This window comes from Balaenoptera musculus, chromosome 5 (assembly GCF_009873245.2).
Source record: "Balaenoptera musculus isolate JJ_BM4_2016_0621 chromosome 5, mBalMus1.pri.v3, whole genome shotgun sequence".
NCBI classification, from domain to species: Eukaryota; Metazoa; Chordata; class Mammalia; order Artiodactyla; family Balaenopteridae; genus Balaenoptera; species Balaenoptera musculus.
Window position 1 is genome coordinate 33,421,694 of NC_045789.1, and position 18,789 is coordinate 33,440,482.

The window sequence follows — 18,789 nt, forward strand, 5'->3', positions numbered from 1 at the left end:
GACCAAGTGCACAGCTGGCTCCCACTGGGTCATCCCACCTCCTCTGCTTGGTATGCAAGAGCCCTCGTCTGGTCTTGACTGATGCACCCCGCATTTCCTGCTGCTCATTCCCTGAGAAAGCCTCCTCCCTTCAGGGGAGCTTCTGTCTGCTCGCTGGTTCCCACAGGCCCTCGTCATCACCGTTACTGTCCCTCCTTCAACCTCGGCTCATCCTTCGAGGTCCCACATAAGCGGTACCACCTTCTCCTCCTGGAAACCCTCATCAGTAGGCCGGCCTCCACTGGTGGCTCCTCGGCGTTATCAGAATACATGCAATCAGTAGAGCACATGATTGTAGTCTATTCTGAATTAGTCTTTTCTTTGAGACCAGATGGAAGGCCCTTGGGAATGGAGCCCAGATTTAAAACTCCCACCCCTCGTGCCTTCCCAAAGACATCACTCCTTCAGTTCTCTCGTCTCTCCCACACCACTCCTTAACTCTCTTCCTCAGCATTCCCTCTATGCATGTGTATCCATAATCAACAGTATTTCTCACTAGAAACAAAACCCAAAGACCCACCCCCTTGAACCCAGTTCTCTCTCCATCATTCTGCTGTTATTGCTCTGCTTTCCTTTTCAGCAAATCCTCTCAAACAAGTATTGCTTGTTTGTTGGCGTCTCATCTCTGTGAGCTCACCTCCCATTTACTCCTACACCCACGTCAGCCTGGCTTCTGTCCCCACCTCTTTGCAAAATGCCTCGTCAAAGTCACCATCAACCCCTGGCGGCCAAATCCCACGGACGCAGGACACGCTGTGTCTTCCCCTCACTGGATACGCCGGCCCTTGGCGGCATGTGACCTACCAACCAACGCTTCCTCCCTGAAACATCTTCCTCTCTCGGCTGCTGTGACCTTACTCACCCTTAGCTGCCCCCTACCTCCTGGACACTTTCCATGTCCGTGTCATTTGTTCCCATCCAGACTCAGGACTGTCTTCTTTACCTGCACTCTCTCTGTAAATGTATATGGTTTTAAACACCATCCAAGTTCTGATAACTCCTGAATGTCAGGATGGGAACAAATGACACGGACATGGAAAGTGTCCAGGAGGTAGGGGGGCAGCTAAGGGTGAGTAAGGTCACAGCAGCCGAGGGAGGAAGATGTCGTTCCTTGGCTTAAAAGCCCTTCCCTGACCTCCCACTGCACTTGGAATGAAATCCAAACTTCTTATCATTGTTGGTGATCTAGCCCTCGCAGACCTTTTCAGTCTTACCTGAGGCCACATTCCCCTGCTCCTTGTGCTTTCCCTACAGTGGTCTTCTGCCACCTGTGTTACCTCCAAGCACACTCTACGTTTTCCTCACCTCAGGGACTTTGCTTTGGCTCTTTCCTGGATGCTCATCCTCTAGCTCCCTGGGGCTGGGGCCTCGGGTCATTCTCCAGAGGCCCTCACCATCCAATGTATTCTTTATCACGGCACCCTCTGTATTTCCATAAAGCACTTATCACTGTATAACTACTTTGTTCTATTTGTTAATGTATTTGTCTCCCTCATGAATACAATATTTCCTCTAGGTAGCAGGAACAATGTCCTTTTCACTGCTCTGTTCAGAACCTAGAGCTGCCTCTGGCACATGGTAATTGTTTGATAAATTCATACCTTGGTATTTCCCTGAGCCACGAGTAAGCTGACTGGTCTCACAGTAGGTTCCCGACAAGTTCTAAAGTTCTGTCTGAATAGGACTAATCTACTGAATCCTATGAAAGGCCCATTCAGCTCAAAGGAAAACTTCCCAAGTATGCTGAGCTCTGCCCAGCCAAACCTCGATACTTGGGAGAGAACTTTTTTTGAGCCTGGAGAACCCTGAATTGGACCTCTCCTGCTTTTAAAAATAAAACCGTCTTTCACAATTTCGACTTTTAATTTGGAACAGGAATAAAAGCATGAGTTTCAGTCTCTCCCAGAGAAGACCACACTCCATAGATGTCTGAGGGGACTCATTTAGTGTCCTGCAGTGTTGAAAGACAGTTCACTTGCCTGGATTCAAATACAGTATCCAACACTCACAAAAGGCATTTACCCAGTGAAGACAAAATACCTTTTAAACAAATTAAGGTAAATTGCCTCAAGTCCACAAAAGCCTCACAGTCACGTTCGCTTCAATGCATTCTCCAACACTGGGGGAGGGCCTTCACAAGAACGTTATCAAGCTCAATTTCCACCCTCTAGAACTAGAGATTTGTAACAGCAAAACGAAAAAACTGTACTACTGAGCACAGTGATATGGTGCAGTCACATTTTTTTTTTTTTTTAAAACATGTTCACACATCAGAAATATAACATCAGGGCAGAAAACTGTTTCTGTAAACAGCAGGGGCCTGAAGATTTAGTGAGAAAGTCTATTAAGCTGTCTCATTCTGATCACTGAATACCCTCCAGAACTTAAATAACAGGGTTTGACAAAAAATAAAGTAAAATAAATAATGTGGCTCAATTTTATCCAACATATATCACAAAGTTTATTCATCCACAATGAGTGGTGATTCTGTGAATGTAATACTACTTATTATTGTTAATAGAAGCACCTGACATTTCATGAGTACAGGCTATTTATTTGTCAGGACCTGTGATACGTTTTATGCACACTACCACGTTCTTTCCCTACAACAGAGCTTTAATGACACATCCACTCAGACGTCCTTTAGGCAATTCACACTTGACACTTCCAAGACGGTATTCCAGGTTTTCTTCCACAAGGCCAGTCCTCGCGTGCTCTTCCCACCCTGCTGCCCCAACTCTGTTTGATGACTTGGATGACTTCCTCTCCTCTTTGGCTTCTTCCTTTCTCTTTCCATATACAATTATTTAGGGACTCGTTTCACAAGTGTGGAAAGGGAGCTCAGAGAAGTCAAATACCTCGCCCAGTTTCTATAGCTGGAAGCGGTAGGAAAGGATTCCAACCCAGGTCTGGGCCTGCGGTGTCCTCAGCACTCACACTCTGCTAACCCAGCTCTCAAGGTTGTTTTTGTTTTTGTTTTTTTTTTACTTTATTTATTTATTTTATTTATTTATTTTTGGCTGCGTTGGGTCTTCCTTGCTGTGTGCGTGCTTTCTCTAGTTGCGGCGAGCAGGGGTACTCTTCGTTGCGGTGCGAGGGCTTCTCATTGCGTTGGCTTCTCTTGTTGCGGAGCATGGGCTCTAGGCACTCGGGCTTCTGTAGTTGTGGCACGCGGGCTCTAGAGCACAGGCTCAGTAGTTATGGCGCACGGGCTTCATTGCTCCACGGCATGTGGGAACTTCCCGGACCAGGGCTTGAACCCTTGTCCCCTGCATTGGCAGGCGGATTCTTAACCACTGCGCCACCAGGGAAGCCCTCAAGGTTGTTATCTACAGCAGCGGAGACACTGTCATGGCTGGCACTAGGAAGCGGGGTGACAGTGCTTACAAAGGAAGGCGTCCTGAAGTCAGACACACCTGGGCTCGGGCACCTCCTGTGCACCTTGGCCAAATAACCCAACCTCTGGAAGCCTCAACTCCTCACCTGTACAGTAGGCACAGTAATACCCATCTCTCAGGAATGTCATAAAGTTTAAATGAGACAATAAATTAATTTTAAAAATGCTTATTGAACTGATGAGCACATACTCAATGTTCAAACTGGCAGATATTACAACCTTGGAAACAGTTAGTGTATCTATATACTTTGGTACACATTCAACTCAGCAGACTGCTTTGAGGATCTCAACAGTGGCAAACATCCTGAGAAGGAAGTGACTTCTGGAACCCAAGCTGAGCTAGTCCAAGCTCATTAGCAAAACCATCAGGAACTCACTGAAGCACAGCCCGGAGCAGTTTAAGTTTCATTCCAAAAGCACGCTGGGGGTCCACTGGTGCTCTCCAGGGCAGCCTTCGGTTGGTTCCCAGGCTGCATTCTCCAATGGCGACACAGTGGCCTATGGTGGTGGGACAGAAGGATGGGAAAGGGGCCTGGGCTGATAAAGTGCTGAGAGCATCAAAAGCCGGACCCCTGCAGACTCCAGGCAGACCTTCACTACCCAGAGCACTTCAGGACAACCTCAGCCACTCTGCTGCTGTGCTGGGGGCAAAGCTGTCTGATTTGTATTTAAAAGCAACAAAAAGTGTCAAAACAAATGAGATTTAATGAACCCTCTCAGCTGTCACTGCCTGATGAGTTCTCGCTGTTATGGTTTATCTCTTGGCAAGGACCCGATGGGACTATTTCTCAGCTAACAGGTGGCCTGTTTATTATTCCATAGGTTTGGTAGGAATCACAGTTATTTTGAAGAAGAATGGAATAATAAAACTTTTTTAAAGCAACAGGGCATAAATGGATAACCATCCAATCTGCCCATATTTCATTTCTGTTCTGTGGGTAAAAAGACAGCATGAGCCATAAATCTACAATGGAGAATTCTCTTGCTCTAACACAGAGCACTCCACTCAAACTCACGTGGCTGGCTGGGTTTTTCCAGACTTTAGCTTAAAGAAGAGAGCAAATTGGCAAGTTCCATCTCCAGATTCAACTTGTACCAGGGCTTTGATGTTACAATTTGTTGCCCATTAGATGTCCTATGTGACAAATGTGGCATTACAAATTCCGAAGTCCCTTTGTAACATGTGAATAAACGTGTGACAAAATGGTCGGTAAATGGTATGATAAACCGACAGGGAGATGAATCATCCCCACCAATGGTACTTAGTGGCACCCTCTGTGACCATGTTCAATGCTTAATTTTTTGTGTCAACTTGACTGGGCCAAGGGATGCTCTGATATTTGGTTAAACGTTATTTTGGGTGTGTCTGTAAGGGTGTTCCTGAATGAGATGAACATTCAAGTTGATATACTGAGTAAAGCAGATTGCCTGCTCACTGCGGGTGAGCCTCATTCAATCCGCTGAAAACCAGAATAGAGCAAAAGGCAGAGTGGGGGTGAAGCCAAGCAGGACCCTGCGGGGCTCCTGGACATGGAAGTCTTTCTGTGTCCCTGTTTCTTGTTTGTAGAGACCAGACTCCAGCCTCCATGACCTTCCCTGAATCCCAAAGGGCAGGTTCAAACAGTTGATAATCAAGGAAGGGAGGGGATGCAGAGACAAGGGAGGAGCAGCCCAGAAACAACAGTGCAGCCTTGGGGCAGGGTCCTGGTGCCCCCTCAAGGGATACACATAACACTATCTTTACAGAACTAAAACCTCCAACAAATGGAAGATGTTAATGACCTGATGAAGCATTCTTCATTCCAGAGAGAAGGTCATGATGTGATAGCCTCAAGAACCACAGAAGCTCATCAGGAGACCAGATTAAAGGAATGCAGGCCCTGTACACACCCTGATCCTTACCAGCAACCCAGCCCTTGAACCACTGCTATAAAACTCCTCACCAAATCCCCCGTGGGTTGGGACACAGAGTTTTGAGGGCATGAGTCCACTGTGTCCCCCTCCGCCTGGCAAAGGAGTAAAGCTGTTCTTTTCTACTTCACCCCAAACTCTGTCTCTGAGATTCGATTTGGCACCAGCGCACAGAGGCCGAGCTTTCGGCATCGGGGGAATTTGCTGTTTCTGCCTGACTGCCTTGGATCGGGGATACTGGTCTTGTCTTGGACTCTGGCTCAGACTGGAACTTACGTCCTCGGCTCTCCTGATCCTCAGGCCTTCAGTCCTGGGCTGGAACTATACTATTGACTCTCCTGCTGCTTGATGACTACAGATCTTAGGGATGCCTCAGCCTCCACAGTCACATGAGCCAATTCCTTATAATAAATCTCTTTACATGTCACAAGTGCGTGCACACACACACTCTATTTGTTCTGTTTCCCTGGAAAACCCTGACTAACACACCACTGTACTGAGAGATGGAATCACCACTGTAGATGCAGAACCTGCACCCTTTTTCCACGCTGTCAGGGGGTGCTCTGCGAGTGGCAGACGTTTTTAAAAAGCCCCTGGGAACAGAAAATAGGGGAAAACCACGGGAGAGACGAGCATTCAGGGATGTAAGGGCCGGCAAAGTAGTGCTAGGAAAGGCTCATGAAGAAACTGAGTTTGACCAAAACTTGTGATCTTTGTATCCAATTTGCAAACACTTAAAATGTAGAGTTTCCTTGATCCCAAGTGTTCACATTGTTTCTTCTGTTTAATTCCCTAGTGTATTTCTATTGAATTTCAGACTTTAGCTCAAAGTTAAAGTTTTGTGAAATCATAACCTTGGTTGTAGTCGATTCAATTTGGCTTCAGCTTACCTGGATGAAAATTCTATAAAAGGCGGAAAGAGACCCAGAGGAAAAGCATCCAGTAGCAATGAAGCACTGCCCACACAGAACTCACAAACTAAGAGCTACTCTGTATAAACACAGGGCCTTCTGAGGACGATGAAGCTGTTCAAACACATTATTTTATTAATTCTCACAACATCCTGATGCAAGAGGCCAGGAGGACACCTCCAGTCCCTGGACTCCTAATCTCACACTCTTGGGCTCAGCACCTCTGCAGGGCCGCTGTTTGTGTGTTTATTTTTGGTCAGGGGCTCAGAAAAAAATCCAAGGAAAATTCTAAGGAAAAAACCCCAAAACCCTGAGGTAGAAAAGGCTGAGGAAAGGATGCAAACAACCCCACCCCCCCCCCTCCCCCCGTAGCTGCTGCAGAGAATAAGACTCCAGTGAGGAGAGAGCCCGGGAGTGGAAAGGGAGACGGGCGAGAGGCGGGCACGGCTTCTGTGGCTGCTACCTGCCATGTTCGCCTGGCTGGTCCCCAGGGCCTGAAGAATCAGCTGCAGCTCCCTGACGGCTGCAGCCGCCTCTTCTCCACAGGACATGTCAGGCTCCAGGACCACTTCCAGAAGGCCGACCCCTACCAAAGAGAGGCAGAGTCAGTCTGACTGGAGCTCTCCAGTCCGATCCGCAGATACATCAGGCTGAAACTTAGGAAAACCCTGCAGCACTGACAGGCCCTGAATCGCTTCTCTTTCCCCTCACTTTTGGATTTTTAACTTTGGTTCTTTTCTTTCAATGTCTGCTTCAGATGTCAAGCTGCTGGGTGTGCGACTAGGCGGCGATGCGGTCTCGTTTTAGGGGTGGGTTAGTTGCAAGCGCATAGAAAGCACAGTCCTAGCCCGGCTCTCTCATCAGCTCTGCCAACACCAACGCTGATATTCTGATCGCCATCTGCCAGGCTCCGGGGCCTGTCTCCTCAGTTGGTTTGGGAAAACTCTGGAGGGGAAGGGAAGTGGCAGGAAGGGAAATGGGAACTCTCCAAGCCTACCCGCTCTGTTCAAATCAATGAGCGTCTGGGACCGCAGGTTGTCATGGAGGCTTTTGCCGCTGTCCTGTTCCAGCTGGATCTGCTTGACCCCCACTGTCCTGGTGACCATCTGACTCCACCTCTTCCCCACACAGACGCTGTACGCCAAGCTCCCGTTCACGGCGATCGGCAGCCTCTGCTGGGTAATCTGGTAGCCGGCCTGCACGCAAATGTGAGCCAGAGTCACTCGTCTGTAGGTCAAAGCTGGGAACTAGTTGATCATTCCTTTTAGTGTCATAAAACTACAGGCTTACGTAAAACCACAACAGAACAGAAAAGGAAAAAAGGAAAAGGAGACACAAATCGGTTTATGTGCTGCGGCCGTAATTTAGCCTGGCCTCTTCTGGCTTCTCTGGACGCCCCTTTCCCCATCCCTGCACCCACACCCCCAATAATGAAGCAGTCAAAAACATGGATCCTATCTTCCCTAGGGAGTACCATTTTGGGGAATAACAATAACCTCTCTGTCTGAAGTCTCTAAGAATAGAACGTATTGTTTCCACTAAGCTCATTAGCTCAGCCCTGCATCTGATTACTGGGCTCCTGACAGACCCTCTTATTGGAAGTGCTGGCTAAGCATCCTGCCATCTACTCTCAGCACAGCTATCACCAGTTGCTAGTGTGGTGAAGCTGGATTCATTCCTGCTTTTTGAGCTCACCAATCATGTCAGCTGCCCTCCCTGACCCGACCTCCCTTGCTCCTCAAGCCAGAAAATGCTGTGACACTCACGCCCGGCTAATGGAAAGCACGGAGTACTAAAATACTGATGGATATTGCCAGAGCTCCCTTCGCTACCTTCTAAGTGGGGAGGAAGAATTACTTTCAAATGCACACGTGCATCAACACACACTAAAGAGAAGGCAGGTCAGGACGGGGAACTGGGGAAGAACAGAGAATGACACTGACACAGTGAGTGTCCCCTGACACTGTTCTCAGTACTTCACACCATTTAATCCTCAAGACAACCCTAGGAAGGAGCTACAGGGCAGGGAGGGGTGAAAGGCCTTGCCCAAAGCCACAGAGCTAGTAAGTATCAATGTCGGGATCTGAACTCAGACGGTCTGACTCAGAGTCTGCACTCCTAGCTACCCGGCCAGCATTGTTCAAACTTTAGCTGCATTGGAACCATCCGGTAGAGTGGTCAAAACAAAGATCTCTTGGCTCCATCTGAAGCGTTTCTGACTGCACGTCTGGGGTGGCACCTGGGAATTTATGTCTAACACGTTCCTAGGAGATGCTGATGCTAGTGGCCTAGAGAACACACTGTGAGAACCACTGCATTAGGTCAATTTGCTCTCTGTGCTGAGACAGGAAGTCTCAATCTGTGAAAATTAAACTCTGGGCAGGGCTGCCAAATAAAATACAGATGCTTGGTGAAATTGGAATAATTTGAATACGTCGTTTATTCAGATAAAATTGAATTTTTTTTTAGTATAAGTGTGTCTGTCTCATGTAATATTTGGCAACACGACCTCCAGATTATCTGAGCTACCTGGGCCAGAAAAACCAGAAAGCCAGAGTTAATAAAACATCTCATTTTAGTCACATATTGCTAAGTCTCCCACCTGAACCAAACACGTTATCACTCTTAAAAGATGAGAAAAATGCAGTTTAATTCTCTCCACCCTACCAAGCAGTAGAATTTACTACAAGGCTGGCAGCCAGAGGGAAAAAGCAGCAGCAGTTGGAGAATTCAGGTTCCAGCTGTATTTTTTATTTAATTCTACTCCTGCCCTCACCTGCTGAAAACAGCTCACGCCCGTCTTCAGTTCAGAGAGAATAACGTGAAGCAATATCATCACTACTGATTTCCTAAGCCTCAAGAAGGGCCACAATTACCATCAGAGGCTCAGAGCAAATCAAACATTATTTTGGGAAACCCACTTGGCATTACAGTTTTGGTTCAGTTCAGTATTATGAAAAATTGGCTCTAGTTCACACTGGCTTTCCTCTTAAAGAAAAAAAACCTTTCTAATTTTAAGGAAAAAGCAGGTTATTATTGGGTTTACTGCTCGACCAATTACTGCCATCCGTCCGGGCTTCTGGTTCACGTTTCCGCTTGCTCTTGCCCGCTTACTCAGCGCTTGGGGACGACACGCATGTCTGCAGACGAGCCGGTCCTGTTACTGGGACCTCCAACTTAACAGAGGGACGCCTCGCTCTGTCTCCGGAGCCACAGGATGCACTGGCTGCTGCGGCAGCCATGGAAGTAGCTTCTGTCCTAGCGGCGATTAGCACCAAAGCCCACAGCTGGGCTGAGCCTGAGAGCGCGGGCTGCTTCCCGTCCGCAGTCAGTTACGCGCGAGCCGCCAGAAGCACGAGGCTCCACCGGGGCCGGCGATCAGGACCCTGGCACCCGATCTAGTAAACGTCGGGGGGCACTGGCTTCATCAGGCCGGGACGGGCGGAGCTCTGGCTGAAGACGCACTCAGCCCCCTCCCGCGGCTAAGCCCCGGCTCCGGGCGGGTGGACAGACGGATGGATGGACGGAGGGCAGAGCTTACTCACAGGGAGGTCTGCGTAGAAGTAGTGCTTCCGGTCAAACAAGGACTTCCTGTTGATGTGGCAGTCCAGGGCCAGGCCGGTCATCACGGCTGCTTCCACACACCGCCTGTTGAGGACCTGGGGGGACAGAACACGTGGCTCCTCTCAGACCCACCTTCTGAACAAACGCTCCTCCGCCTGCGGATATCCTCCCTGAATCTGGCCATCCGGCCCTTCGATGGGCATCAGCTCTGGTTCTGTGTGGGCAGCTCGGCTTACAAGCCGACTCAGTGTATCTGGAGTCGGGGAAAGTTTATATAAAAAAGGAGATGTGTGCGGTGGTGGGTCCCCCTGGGCACCTAGTAACTGCCACATCGGGGGTCCTTCCCCCCTACCCATACCTGACACGACATCAAAGTTAACAGGGAAGGTCCCAGAAAAGCTCAGCAGAGTGGTTACTACAGGAAATAAACTTAATCTCACTGCCTCTGCTAGAAGAACAAGGAGCTGCTCAGAACACACAGGAGGCACCGATTCCCGAGAGGAGGATCTGAGAAGCAGCTCCCCAAACAACCTCGGTGAGGTTGGGAGACACTGTGACACAGAAAGAATGAACCTCTGGAAACGACAGGACTGCAGCCATCTCCTCAAGGGCTGGGAAATGCCGCACTCCTGCCTCCTCCTCTCGGTCCAGGCCTGGCCGACTCCCTAGAAGTGGAGGCTGAGCGTGCCCCCTCCCCTCCCCAAGCTGCTGGTCCCTCCAGGGCTCCTGGGGCTCCTGGGCTCCTTCTGGATCCCACCCCGTCCCACTTTCAGGAGCAAAAGACCAAGAAAGGGCTAGCCAACTTTCTGGCCCCAAGGGACGTAAACAGCTCTTAGCACTTTGGCGGGGTGGGTAGGTGGCTGGAATGAGGTAGACAACTAGAGATAAGGAGAAAGAACAGTCAGTTCTGGAGTCAGGTCCAGACCCCACTTCCGCTGTGTAGATGTACAGCTGTGGGGCTGGAAGCCTCAGTTTCCTCACCTCTGAGACAGGGGTTCAATGTCTACCTTGCAGAGGGGACAAAGTCACAGCTGGCAAATCTACTGCACAGCAGGAATTCAATAAATGGTTCATTTTCCCCACACCTCTTCGGGGAAAGTTTTGAGGACATTATGCTTGCTGATGAAACATATTTCTATTTTTTATTAGACTGTTTATGATGTCCTTTAGTGTATTTAGTATGTTATTATCTACGTAGGGCTTTCCAGTTAAGCTTTTTCACATCCGCCATTTTATTTCAGCCCCACAGCAACCCTGTAAAGAGGGAGTGTGTATTATTCCAATATGTCAGAAAAAGAAAAAACTAAGACCCAGAGAGACCAAGAGACTCACTGGAATCTCGGATTAGAAAATGTTAAAACCAGCTCGAGAGTCCGCAAGTGCCCTCGTCCAGAGGGTGACAAACAGAATCCCTGTGGTGCAGGGACCAGGCACCCAGACACAGGCAGGACTTGCTGATCAAACACGCAGATTTTAAAAACAAATCTGTACAAGAAAATGTAAGAGGCGTCTCTACTCACTGCAACATACAACCTCCAAAAGAACAAGCCAACAGCAAACCCCCCTCCTAATCACATCATCACATGCCTGGTTTTGGAAACCGGGTTACAAAATGGAGCCATCTCACAGCTTCCAGTTGGAGCTCTTCATTCTGGGCCAAATGATATTGTCAGCTCTGCAGTTATAATGGTTTTCACGATAAGATGTGTGTGCGGCGTGAACAGGATGCTCTAATTATTGATGTTTTCACTTGCTAATGTTTGGCATTTTACTGAACAGTTGTTACTGCAATACAAACAGAGCTGGTGGAAAATCCTGCCAAATCCAAGCCTGAAAATCTGACCCGGGTCAAGGCACACGAGAACCTGAAGCTGGGGTCCCGGCCCCGAACCCCACTCATCCGGGGCTGGGCCGCGGCATGGGTGAGCTCGGAAACTGCCCGACTGGCTGTCTGTCCAGTTCTTGCTTTATCACTCCCACTGTTTTCTAACCACTGCTTCCTCTCTCATCTCTGTCCAGTCTGCCCCTTTGGGGCCAACCTGCTTCCTTCTAGGCATGAAGAGAGCCCAGTTCTGTTTTGCTTGCTAATTTCTGAGTGTGCATTGCTAATAAACACCCCTCGCCTGGTGCTGTGCGGGAGTGAAGAGTCGTGGATGATCACAGACTCTCACTGTCCCCGCATGCACATGAGTACACGAACACTTGATAAACCATCAATTTCCAAAGAATAAGAATTCAGTAAAACACACAAACATTACAGCAATATTGAATATACTTTCATCTTTTTTTGATGATTTAGACGGCTTGGAGCACTTCAGGGTCAGAATTATAAGCATCAATCATCACCACACTACAGTTGCACAGAAGGGCTAGTAAATAGAGAGTGCCAGTTAAAGGAATGCCAAGAAAAAAGAATTTATTACGATCCTAGTCAAGCTGCTTGTGACAGATGGAGGTCCAGGTCAGCATGTTCTGAGGAGAGGATGCAGAATTGGAAAATTCAACTGGGGCTGTCTTTATTCCAAAAAATGTCTTCAGTGTCTACACAATACTAGGCTTTAGGAATGCAGAGGGACATAGGACTCCGGTGCTGGCCTCAATGAATGTGCACTGAGGACATAAACCTGCCGGCACATCCTACATCCTTTGCAAGTTCATCTTCCACGTGAGGATGATCCTGCTAAAAATGCAAATCTTATGGCATTCTGTTGCCTAAAATCATTCAGCAGCCCCCACGTCCACATGATAAAGGCCAAGCTCTTACACAGTCTAGCTCCAGCCTCCATTTTCAATTTTACCTCCAATAACACATCCCCCCACCCAACCCCACCCCACGGTCCAGTTCTCCTGTACAAACCATGCTGATCGCTGACTTGCCCTATTCTTATTCACAGTCTACTGAGATGTCACCAAGTCTGTGCAACTTTCCTTACGCTTCTTCCTATGTACCTCTCTGACCTTCTACACGCTTCCATTTGTGCTTGTATCACAGTGGATTAGATGTGTTTACATATATTTCCACTAAACTAAGTTTCATGCGAACGGGAATTGTCTTTTCAGCCTTGGACCCCTGGAGCCTCAAACAGAACTGAAAGGCAGTGGTGCTCAATGTGTGCTGAACTCAAATGAGGAGGGAGGTGACGGGTATCCAGGGAGGGTCGCAGAGAGGCAGTGATGCCTCACTCTCCTCCAAGGTCTTACCTGCCACCTGCTGGCCTTCAGACTTATTTCTGGAAGTGCCCTGAAGTGATGACCAATCACGTATGATATGATCAAAGAGGTAACTCAAAAACTCCAAAGACTAACTTGTCCTGAAGAAGCCTGTTACAGAATTTTCTTTGCAATTAACATAAAGTGACTACAAAGGAGCTCACGGCTAACCCCAGCAGCTTTCGTGTGGAAGGAAAGCAACGCTCCTTGGAACTCACAAAGCACAACTCTCTCAGCTGAGCCTTAGGACACCTCACTCTGGATTTGGGAACCGTCAACAGCAAGTGCTGACTGCACTCAGCTTGTGTCAGGAGGTGTGCTCTGCACACCACACGCATGTGCCATTGAATCCCCTCGGCGGTCCTAGGGCAGATACTCTTATAATCCTCATCTTACACATAATGAAGGGAAACACAAGAGATTAAGTAACTTGGCCCAAGGCAACACACACGGTAAGTGGCAGAGCCAGGACGTCAGACCCCCAGAACCCAGGCTCTGGGCTACACTCATCATAAGTCTTCAAAGAATGAAGTGCATTAGTGTTAGCTCTCAAGACCCGAACTTCAGGCCATAACTCTGTAGCAGCGGCTCAGACCAAACCCTTCCGTAGAGTTTAAGGCAGATATTGTTTCCAGTATTTTCTTCCTGCCAGTTTCTACCTGCATTGTCTTGTTTTCAGATGTCAAGCTCTTAGAGGGTGAGCCTCGTGTTCTCTGAACTTTGTAGAACACTCTGTACACAGGCTCTGGCATGTGGGAGCTGGAGAGTGAGTGGACCTATGGTTTTTCTTGATCAGCAGGGGATGTTGTATCGCTCGACTTCTGAAACCTTTAGACACAAGTACCTGTGAAACGATTTATTGAATAAGTGAAGAGCTAATTCCTTAATCGGAAGTTAAGAAAGGTATGAGAGGTGGAGGCAGGAGATGAGACAGCCAATAAATGTCATGACCAGCAGAGAGACCGGGCAGATCACGGCCAGAAAAAGGATACAGGGTGGGGGGGTAGTGAATGGTTTTTAAAAAGAATCATCACTTGTTCGGCTTGTTTGAAAAATAAGCAGTCCTGAAACCGTAACTTGTGTGGAACCTAAAATATATCCAGCACATAAGGCAGCATAAACAGCCCAGAAACATCATGAGACCTCCAAGGACACGTTGTGACCCCAATATGAGAAGCAGTCTTCGAGTTTTAAGATTTACTTAGCCTAACCAAAGAAACATTTCCTGATCTCTGAGCACAACAATCATTTAATCATTTAACGACAACTCCCAACACATACAAGATAAATAAATAAATAATCAAGTAATTCACATTCTATTTTCTTAGTCTGTCTTGATTTTTTCCCCTCCTCCCAAATCCCGATTTAATTCAGGCCTCCATTCAAACAATCTCCCCTCCAATCAAGACTTCTGCACCCGCCACCTGGCCAGGTTTCTCTACCTCAACCCTCAGCCCTATAATCTCTCCTCCACACCCATTCAAGAGTGATCTTTCTAAAGGATAAATCTGTTCATGTAATTCCCCTGCTTAAAATCCTTCTTCGCTCCTCCCCACCACACCACCGAAAGGATAAACTCAAGTGCTTGGTGGAGTCTTCAGTGCTTTTTGTGACTTGGCCTCGCATCACCTTGCTGGCTTCCTCTCCCTCCACTACCCCCAACCCAACAGATGCTCGTGCAGCTCGGCACGTGACACGCTTTCGTACCAACTGCTGCTTCTGCTGGGAACGCCCTTCCTCCTCATCCACTTGAGCAAGATCTTAGCACCTGGCAAGACTCCAGGTTGACCCACCAGTACCTCAGCGTAGGTATCCCTCACTTCTCAGCTCCCGTGCGCTCTGGAAAAGCACTGGCTCCCCAGCCAGACTGAGCTCCCTGAGGGCAGTCAAGTCATTTTATCTTCTTTGAGCCATTACCAAATGCAAACCAGCTGATTAAACATTAACTGAGGTAATGAATCATTTAGCATTCCCTTTATCAACATCCCAAACTCCATAAGCTATGAAATAAAAGCAAAACTGTTCTATAAAATATGTGTCAGGAAAAAGCAACCACTCTTAGAATGTAAAATAGAACAGATTTCATGCAGAGACCTTATTACACAGATGACAGACGAGCCGGGATGTCAAAAAGGCAACTTAGAAGATTCTCAGCAGCAGGAAGACACTCATACCCCAGGGATGGAGGGGTTGGGTGGGGAGAAGCAGAAGCAGTGGACATGACCCCTCCACTACCTGAGATGCTGACGGAGGAAGAGGGAAGGAGGAATTCCTTGTTGCTTCTTTCCTCCCAGCTCCAGTCTTTCATCAGAGCCTCCCGCCCAACCAGTAGGAAGCCAGCTGACGGGGGTGGGTTGGGGGGACACTAGGAACATCAGCCTGCGGGAGCACATGCCCCCCGATCCCCGCCCCCCCCCGCCCCCCCCCGCAGTGATACTCAAAAGAGCGGGCGAATGGTGAGGCGAGGATCTGAGGAACGCAGGCCACGACCACACAGCAAATCCCATCCATTTTTATATTCACTTCTATGACTCCTTCTTTTGTTAAATATCTAATTGATCAAACGATGCCACTCTCAAGTCTATCCAATCAACATACAAATGAAAATCTTGTGGACTCCTTTTTCTCATACTGGGATCCAAGAATTATGAAATGTTACTAATTTATAAGGAGGATTTGTGATAACTCAACTTGGGTTGGACCGAACTCTAAGGTGACATTAACTATTAGGAAACGATTTGCTAAGTAAGTTTACGGAATGAAGAAGACTCCGTAACTTATTTAGTCAATAAAATATTCCCTAGGATTTCAGCACATTTATGTGAAATTCTACAAATTACAAATAAATCAATTCACAGAAGTCAGTCTTGGGGACCTATGCCAGGAAATATTTTGTGATATACTTCAAAGGAGTAAAACTGCATAGTCTTCAAAATAGTCTGTAGTTCACACCATTTCTCTCCCCTTCCTCCTTTACCCTCAACTGGTGAGCCCACAGTGACATGATACCCAAAGTTAGTCCAATGGGTACCAGTACCTCCTTAAAAAATTGAGGCAACATGACAAGACTAGTGTAACTCACTGAAAATCCGGTTAGCAACTCCTCTGGAGCATTCAAACAAAGACTCTAAGGTGATGTTTTACAAAAAGCCCAAGTGGCAATTATTCTATGAAATTAATGCTATACATGACAAACCTGATGATTAAGATATAGCATGGTAAATGCTTTAATTTATGGAGAGAAAGTAATTAAGATTTATTAAGTAAAAATAAGGCACTAAAACGTGATTTTATTTTACCGCTAACCATAAATTTGTCTCAAAGCACGAACTCCCTCTGATTCATATTCAAAGCCAAAGTTCCCACACAGATAAATTTTCATTATGGTAAAGAAAGTTGTTCCCCATCCCATCGACTCCCCCACCACCACATTCCTTCTCACCCTTGAGCTCTTTTATCATCACCCGATATAGATACAAGCACTTAGAGCACTGACGACTAAGCTTGCTAAAACTGCTCAGTTAAGACAATTTTTTTAAAAAGTGGACTTCTACCATCAAAAGTTACCAGGTTTCTGTAGATATTAAATATTTATCTAGATATGCCCACATAAATATATATGTTCTTTACACCTAAACACGGGCATTGCCTCGGGAAAAGGAGAACGTGAATGCTACAATTTCTCTTTTGTTTAAATCCCTCTTTCACAAAAGGGAAAAAAAACATCAAATATCCATCACAGGAAACAATTCTTGTTCAGAGAGGAGGGGTGTGGTCTGGCAGTTTCAGGGGTCCCTCAGCTCCAGGATCCTCTCTGTTCTCAGCCCTCTTGCACCAATTCTGCTCCCCAGGACGGGTCAGGATCAAGGGCAAGGATATTTCCTTGGTCCAAAGTGCCGGAAGGCCTGCTCTCCTCACTTGGGATTCCATTCTCCTCCTGCCCCCACCTCCCTGGCAAGGTCAGGTGGCCTAGGGCTGGTACCCACACTCCCCCCACAAGGAAGGGCTGGAGAGGGCAGCCTGGACCAGCTTGGCCTTTGACACTGGAGCAATCCCTCTTGCTTTTCCATGGACCATTGGGATACTAGGACCTGACATTCACCTCTGGGCTTGCAGGAGAAAGAAGGGAAAGATCCACGCCTCCCTCTAGCCCAGGGAAAAAGAGCTCTCACGTGACACAGCCTGGTTTGTTTGGACTTCACTTTGGGGTCGGAGGCCAAGCCAATTACTCCAGTGTTCACTTGTGGAGCCTCAGACTTGGCCAGTGAGCCAGGTCAGAGAGGAAGGTTTGAGAAGGGTTGGCGGCCAATGAAAAGCAAGACTGGGAGTGCAGGTTGGCTGGTCTCCGCTCCTTGTTCCCAGAGCACTCCGGGCAGTTACTAGCATGGCAGTTATCCTGATCTCGAGAAGACAAACTGGGTCAAGACTGAGTCGGAAAGACCTGAGCCTCAGTCTTCTCTCTACTCATCAGCTGTGTGACCCTGCACAAATCACCTAACCTCTCTCAGCCTCAGTTTTCTTATCTGCGAGGGGAAAAAAACTATTTTGCAGGATTGTTTGGTGAATTCAATAAAATTACTCGACATATGGTAGACATTTAGTACATACTAGTTTCAGAATGGAAGTGTTATTAAATGCAAAACGCCCAAATCAACTGAATCTTTCATATGCAAGCTTTTCTAAGAGGCAAGGGAATCTAATAAGAAAGGGTCTAAACAGTTCCACAGACCCATTAGTCTGGATTTACAATCCAAAGTAAGGCACAACAGATGCTGAAATTATGTATTATGTCAACATCATATTTCCCGCTTAAATGATAACCAACACCTTTTGTGATAATTAGTTTGTTATCTGCAGAGGAATAGAGACCATATTTCCTAACGTCTCAGGAAGCTTATATGACTTCATTTTCTCTGTTTTATCGTGAAGCAAAATTTTCTTGGATAAACTGTATGCTTGCCTGTGGCTGGAAAAAGCGCCCATTCTTAAGTGAGAGAAACTACCTTCTGACAAGCTGAACATTTAGATACCAGATAACTGAATCCATTTTTACTGCCGTCTCATTGTTGCCCACCACACATCTGTGACTTCCTGTCTTCTAAGATAGCAGCTACTTCTGAAATTCAAAGAGAGTCTGTGGAGAAGAGATGTAGGAAGGCATAAAGGAGACATGGGAATCACGTTTTAAAATATCACTGTCCTGCAGCAACATGGATGGACCTGAAGATTATCATACTAACTGAACTAAGTCAGAAAGAGAAAGACAAAGACAAATGCCGTATGATATCACTTATACGTGGAATCTAAAATACGACACAAATGAACCTATCTACAAAACAGGCCCACGGACATAGAGAACAAACTTGTGGTTGCCAAGGGGGAAGGGGGTGGGGGAGGGATGGAGTGGGAGTTTAGGGTTAGCAGATGCAAACTATTATACACAGAATGGATACAATAAACAAGGTCCTACTGTACAGCACAGAGATCTATACTCAATATCCTATGATAAACCATAATGGAAAAGAATATTAAAAAAGAATGTATACATAACTGAATCACTTTGCTGTATGGCAGAAATTAACACAACATTGTAAATCAACTACACTTGAATAAAAAAAATAAAGAGTTTGTTCAGGGGAAAAAAATAACTGTCCCTTTTTTAAAAAAAATAATTAATTTATTTTTGGCTGTGTTGGGTCTTCGTTGCTGCGCACGGGCTTTCTCTAGTTGCAGCGAGCGGGGGCTACTCTTCATTGC

General features: G+C 47.0%; 1 protein-coding gene across 7 annotated transcripts in view; it reads right to left on the reverse strand.

Annotated features, from left to right (window-relative positions):
• GATB (glutamyl-tRNA amidotransferase subunit B) overlaps positions 1 to 18,789 on the reverse strand; it is a 92,059-nt gene that overhangs the window by 50,941 nt on the left and 22,329 nt on the right. For 6 of the 7 annotated variants that reach the window (XR_005019933.1, XR_005019932.1, XR_005019934.1 and 3 more), the window contains exons 3-5: positions 9,804 to 9,917; positions 7,256 to 7,454; positions 6,722 to 6,844 (exon numbers count right to left, since the gene is read on the reverse strand). Coding sequence is in view for 4 of the 7 variants with exons in the window: in XM_036852355.1 (XP_036708250.1) it covers positions 6,722 to 6,844; positions 7,256 to 7,454; positions 9,804 to 9,917 (436 nt within the window). In the remaining 3 variants the exon portion in view is untranslated. The remainder of the gene's footprint in view (positions 1 to 6,721; positions 6,845 to 7,255; positions 7,455 to 9,803; positions 9,918 to 18,789) is intronic. The other variant, XM_036852357.1, reaches the window with a different exon arrangement.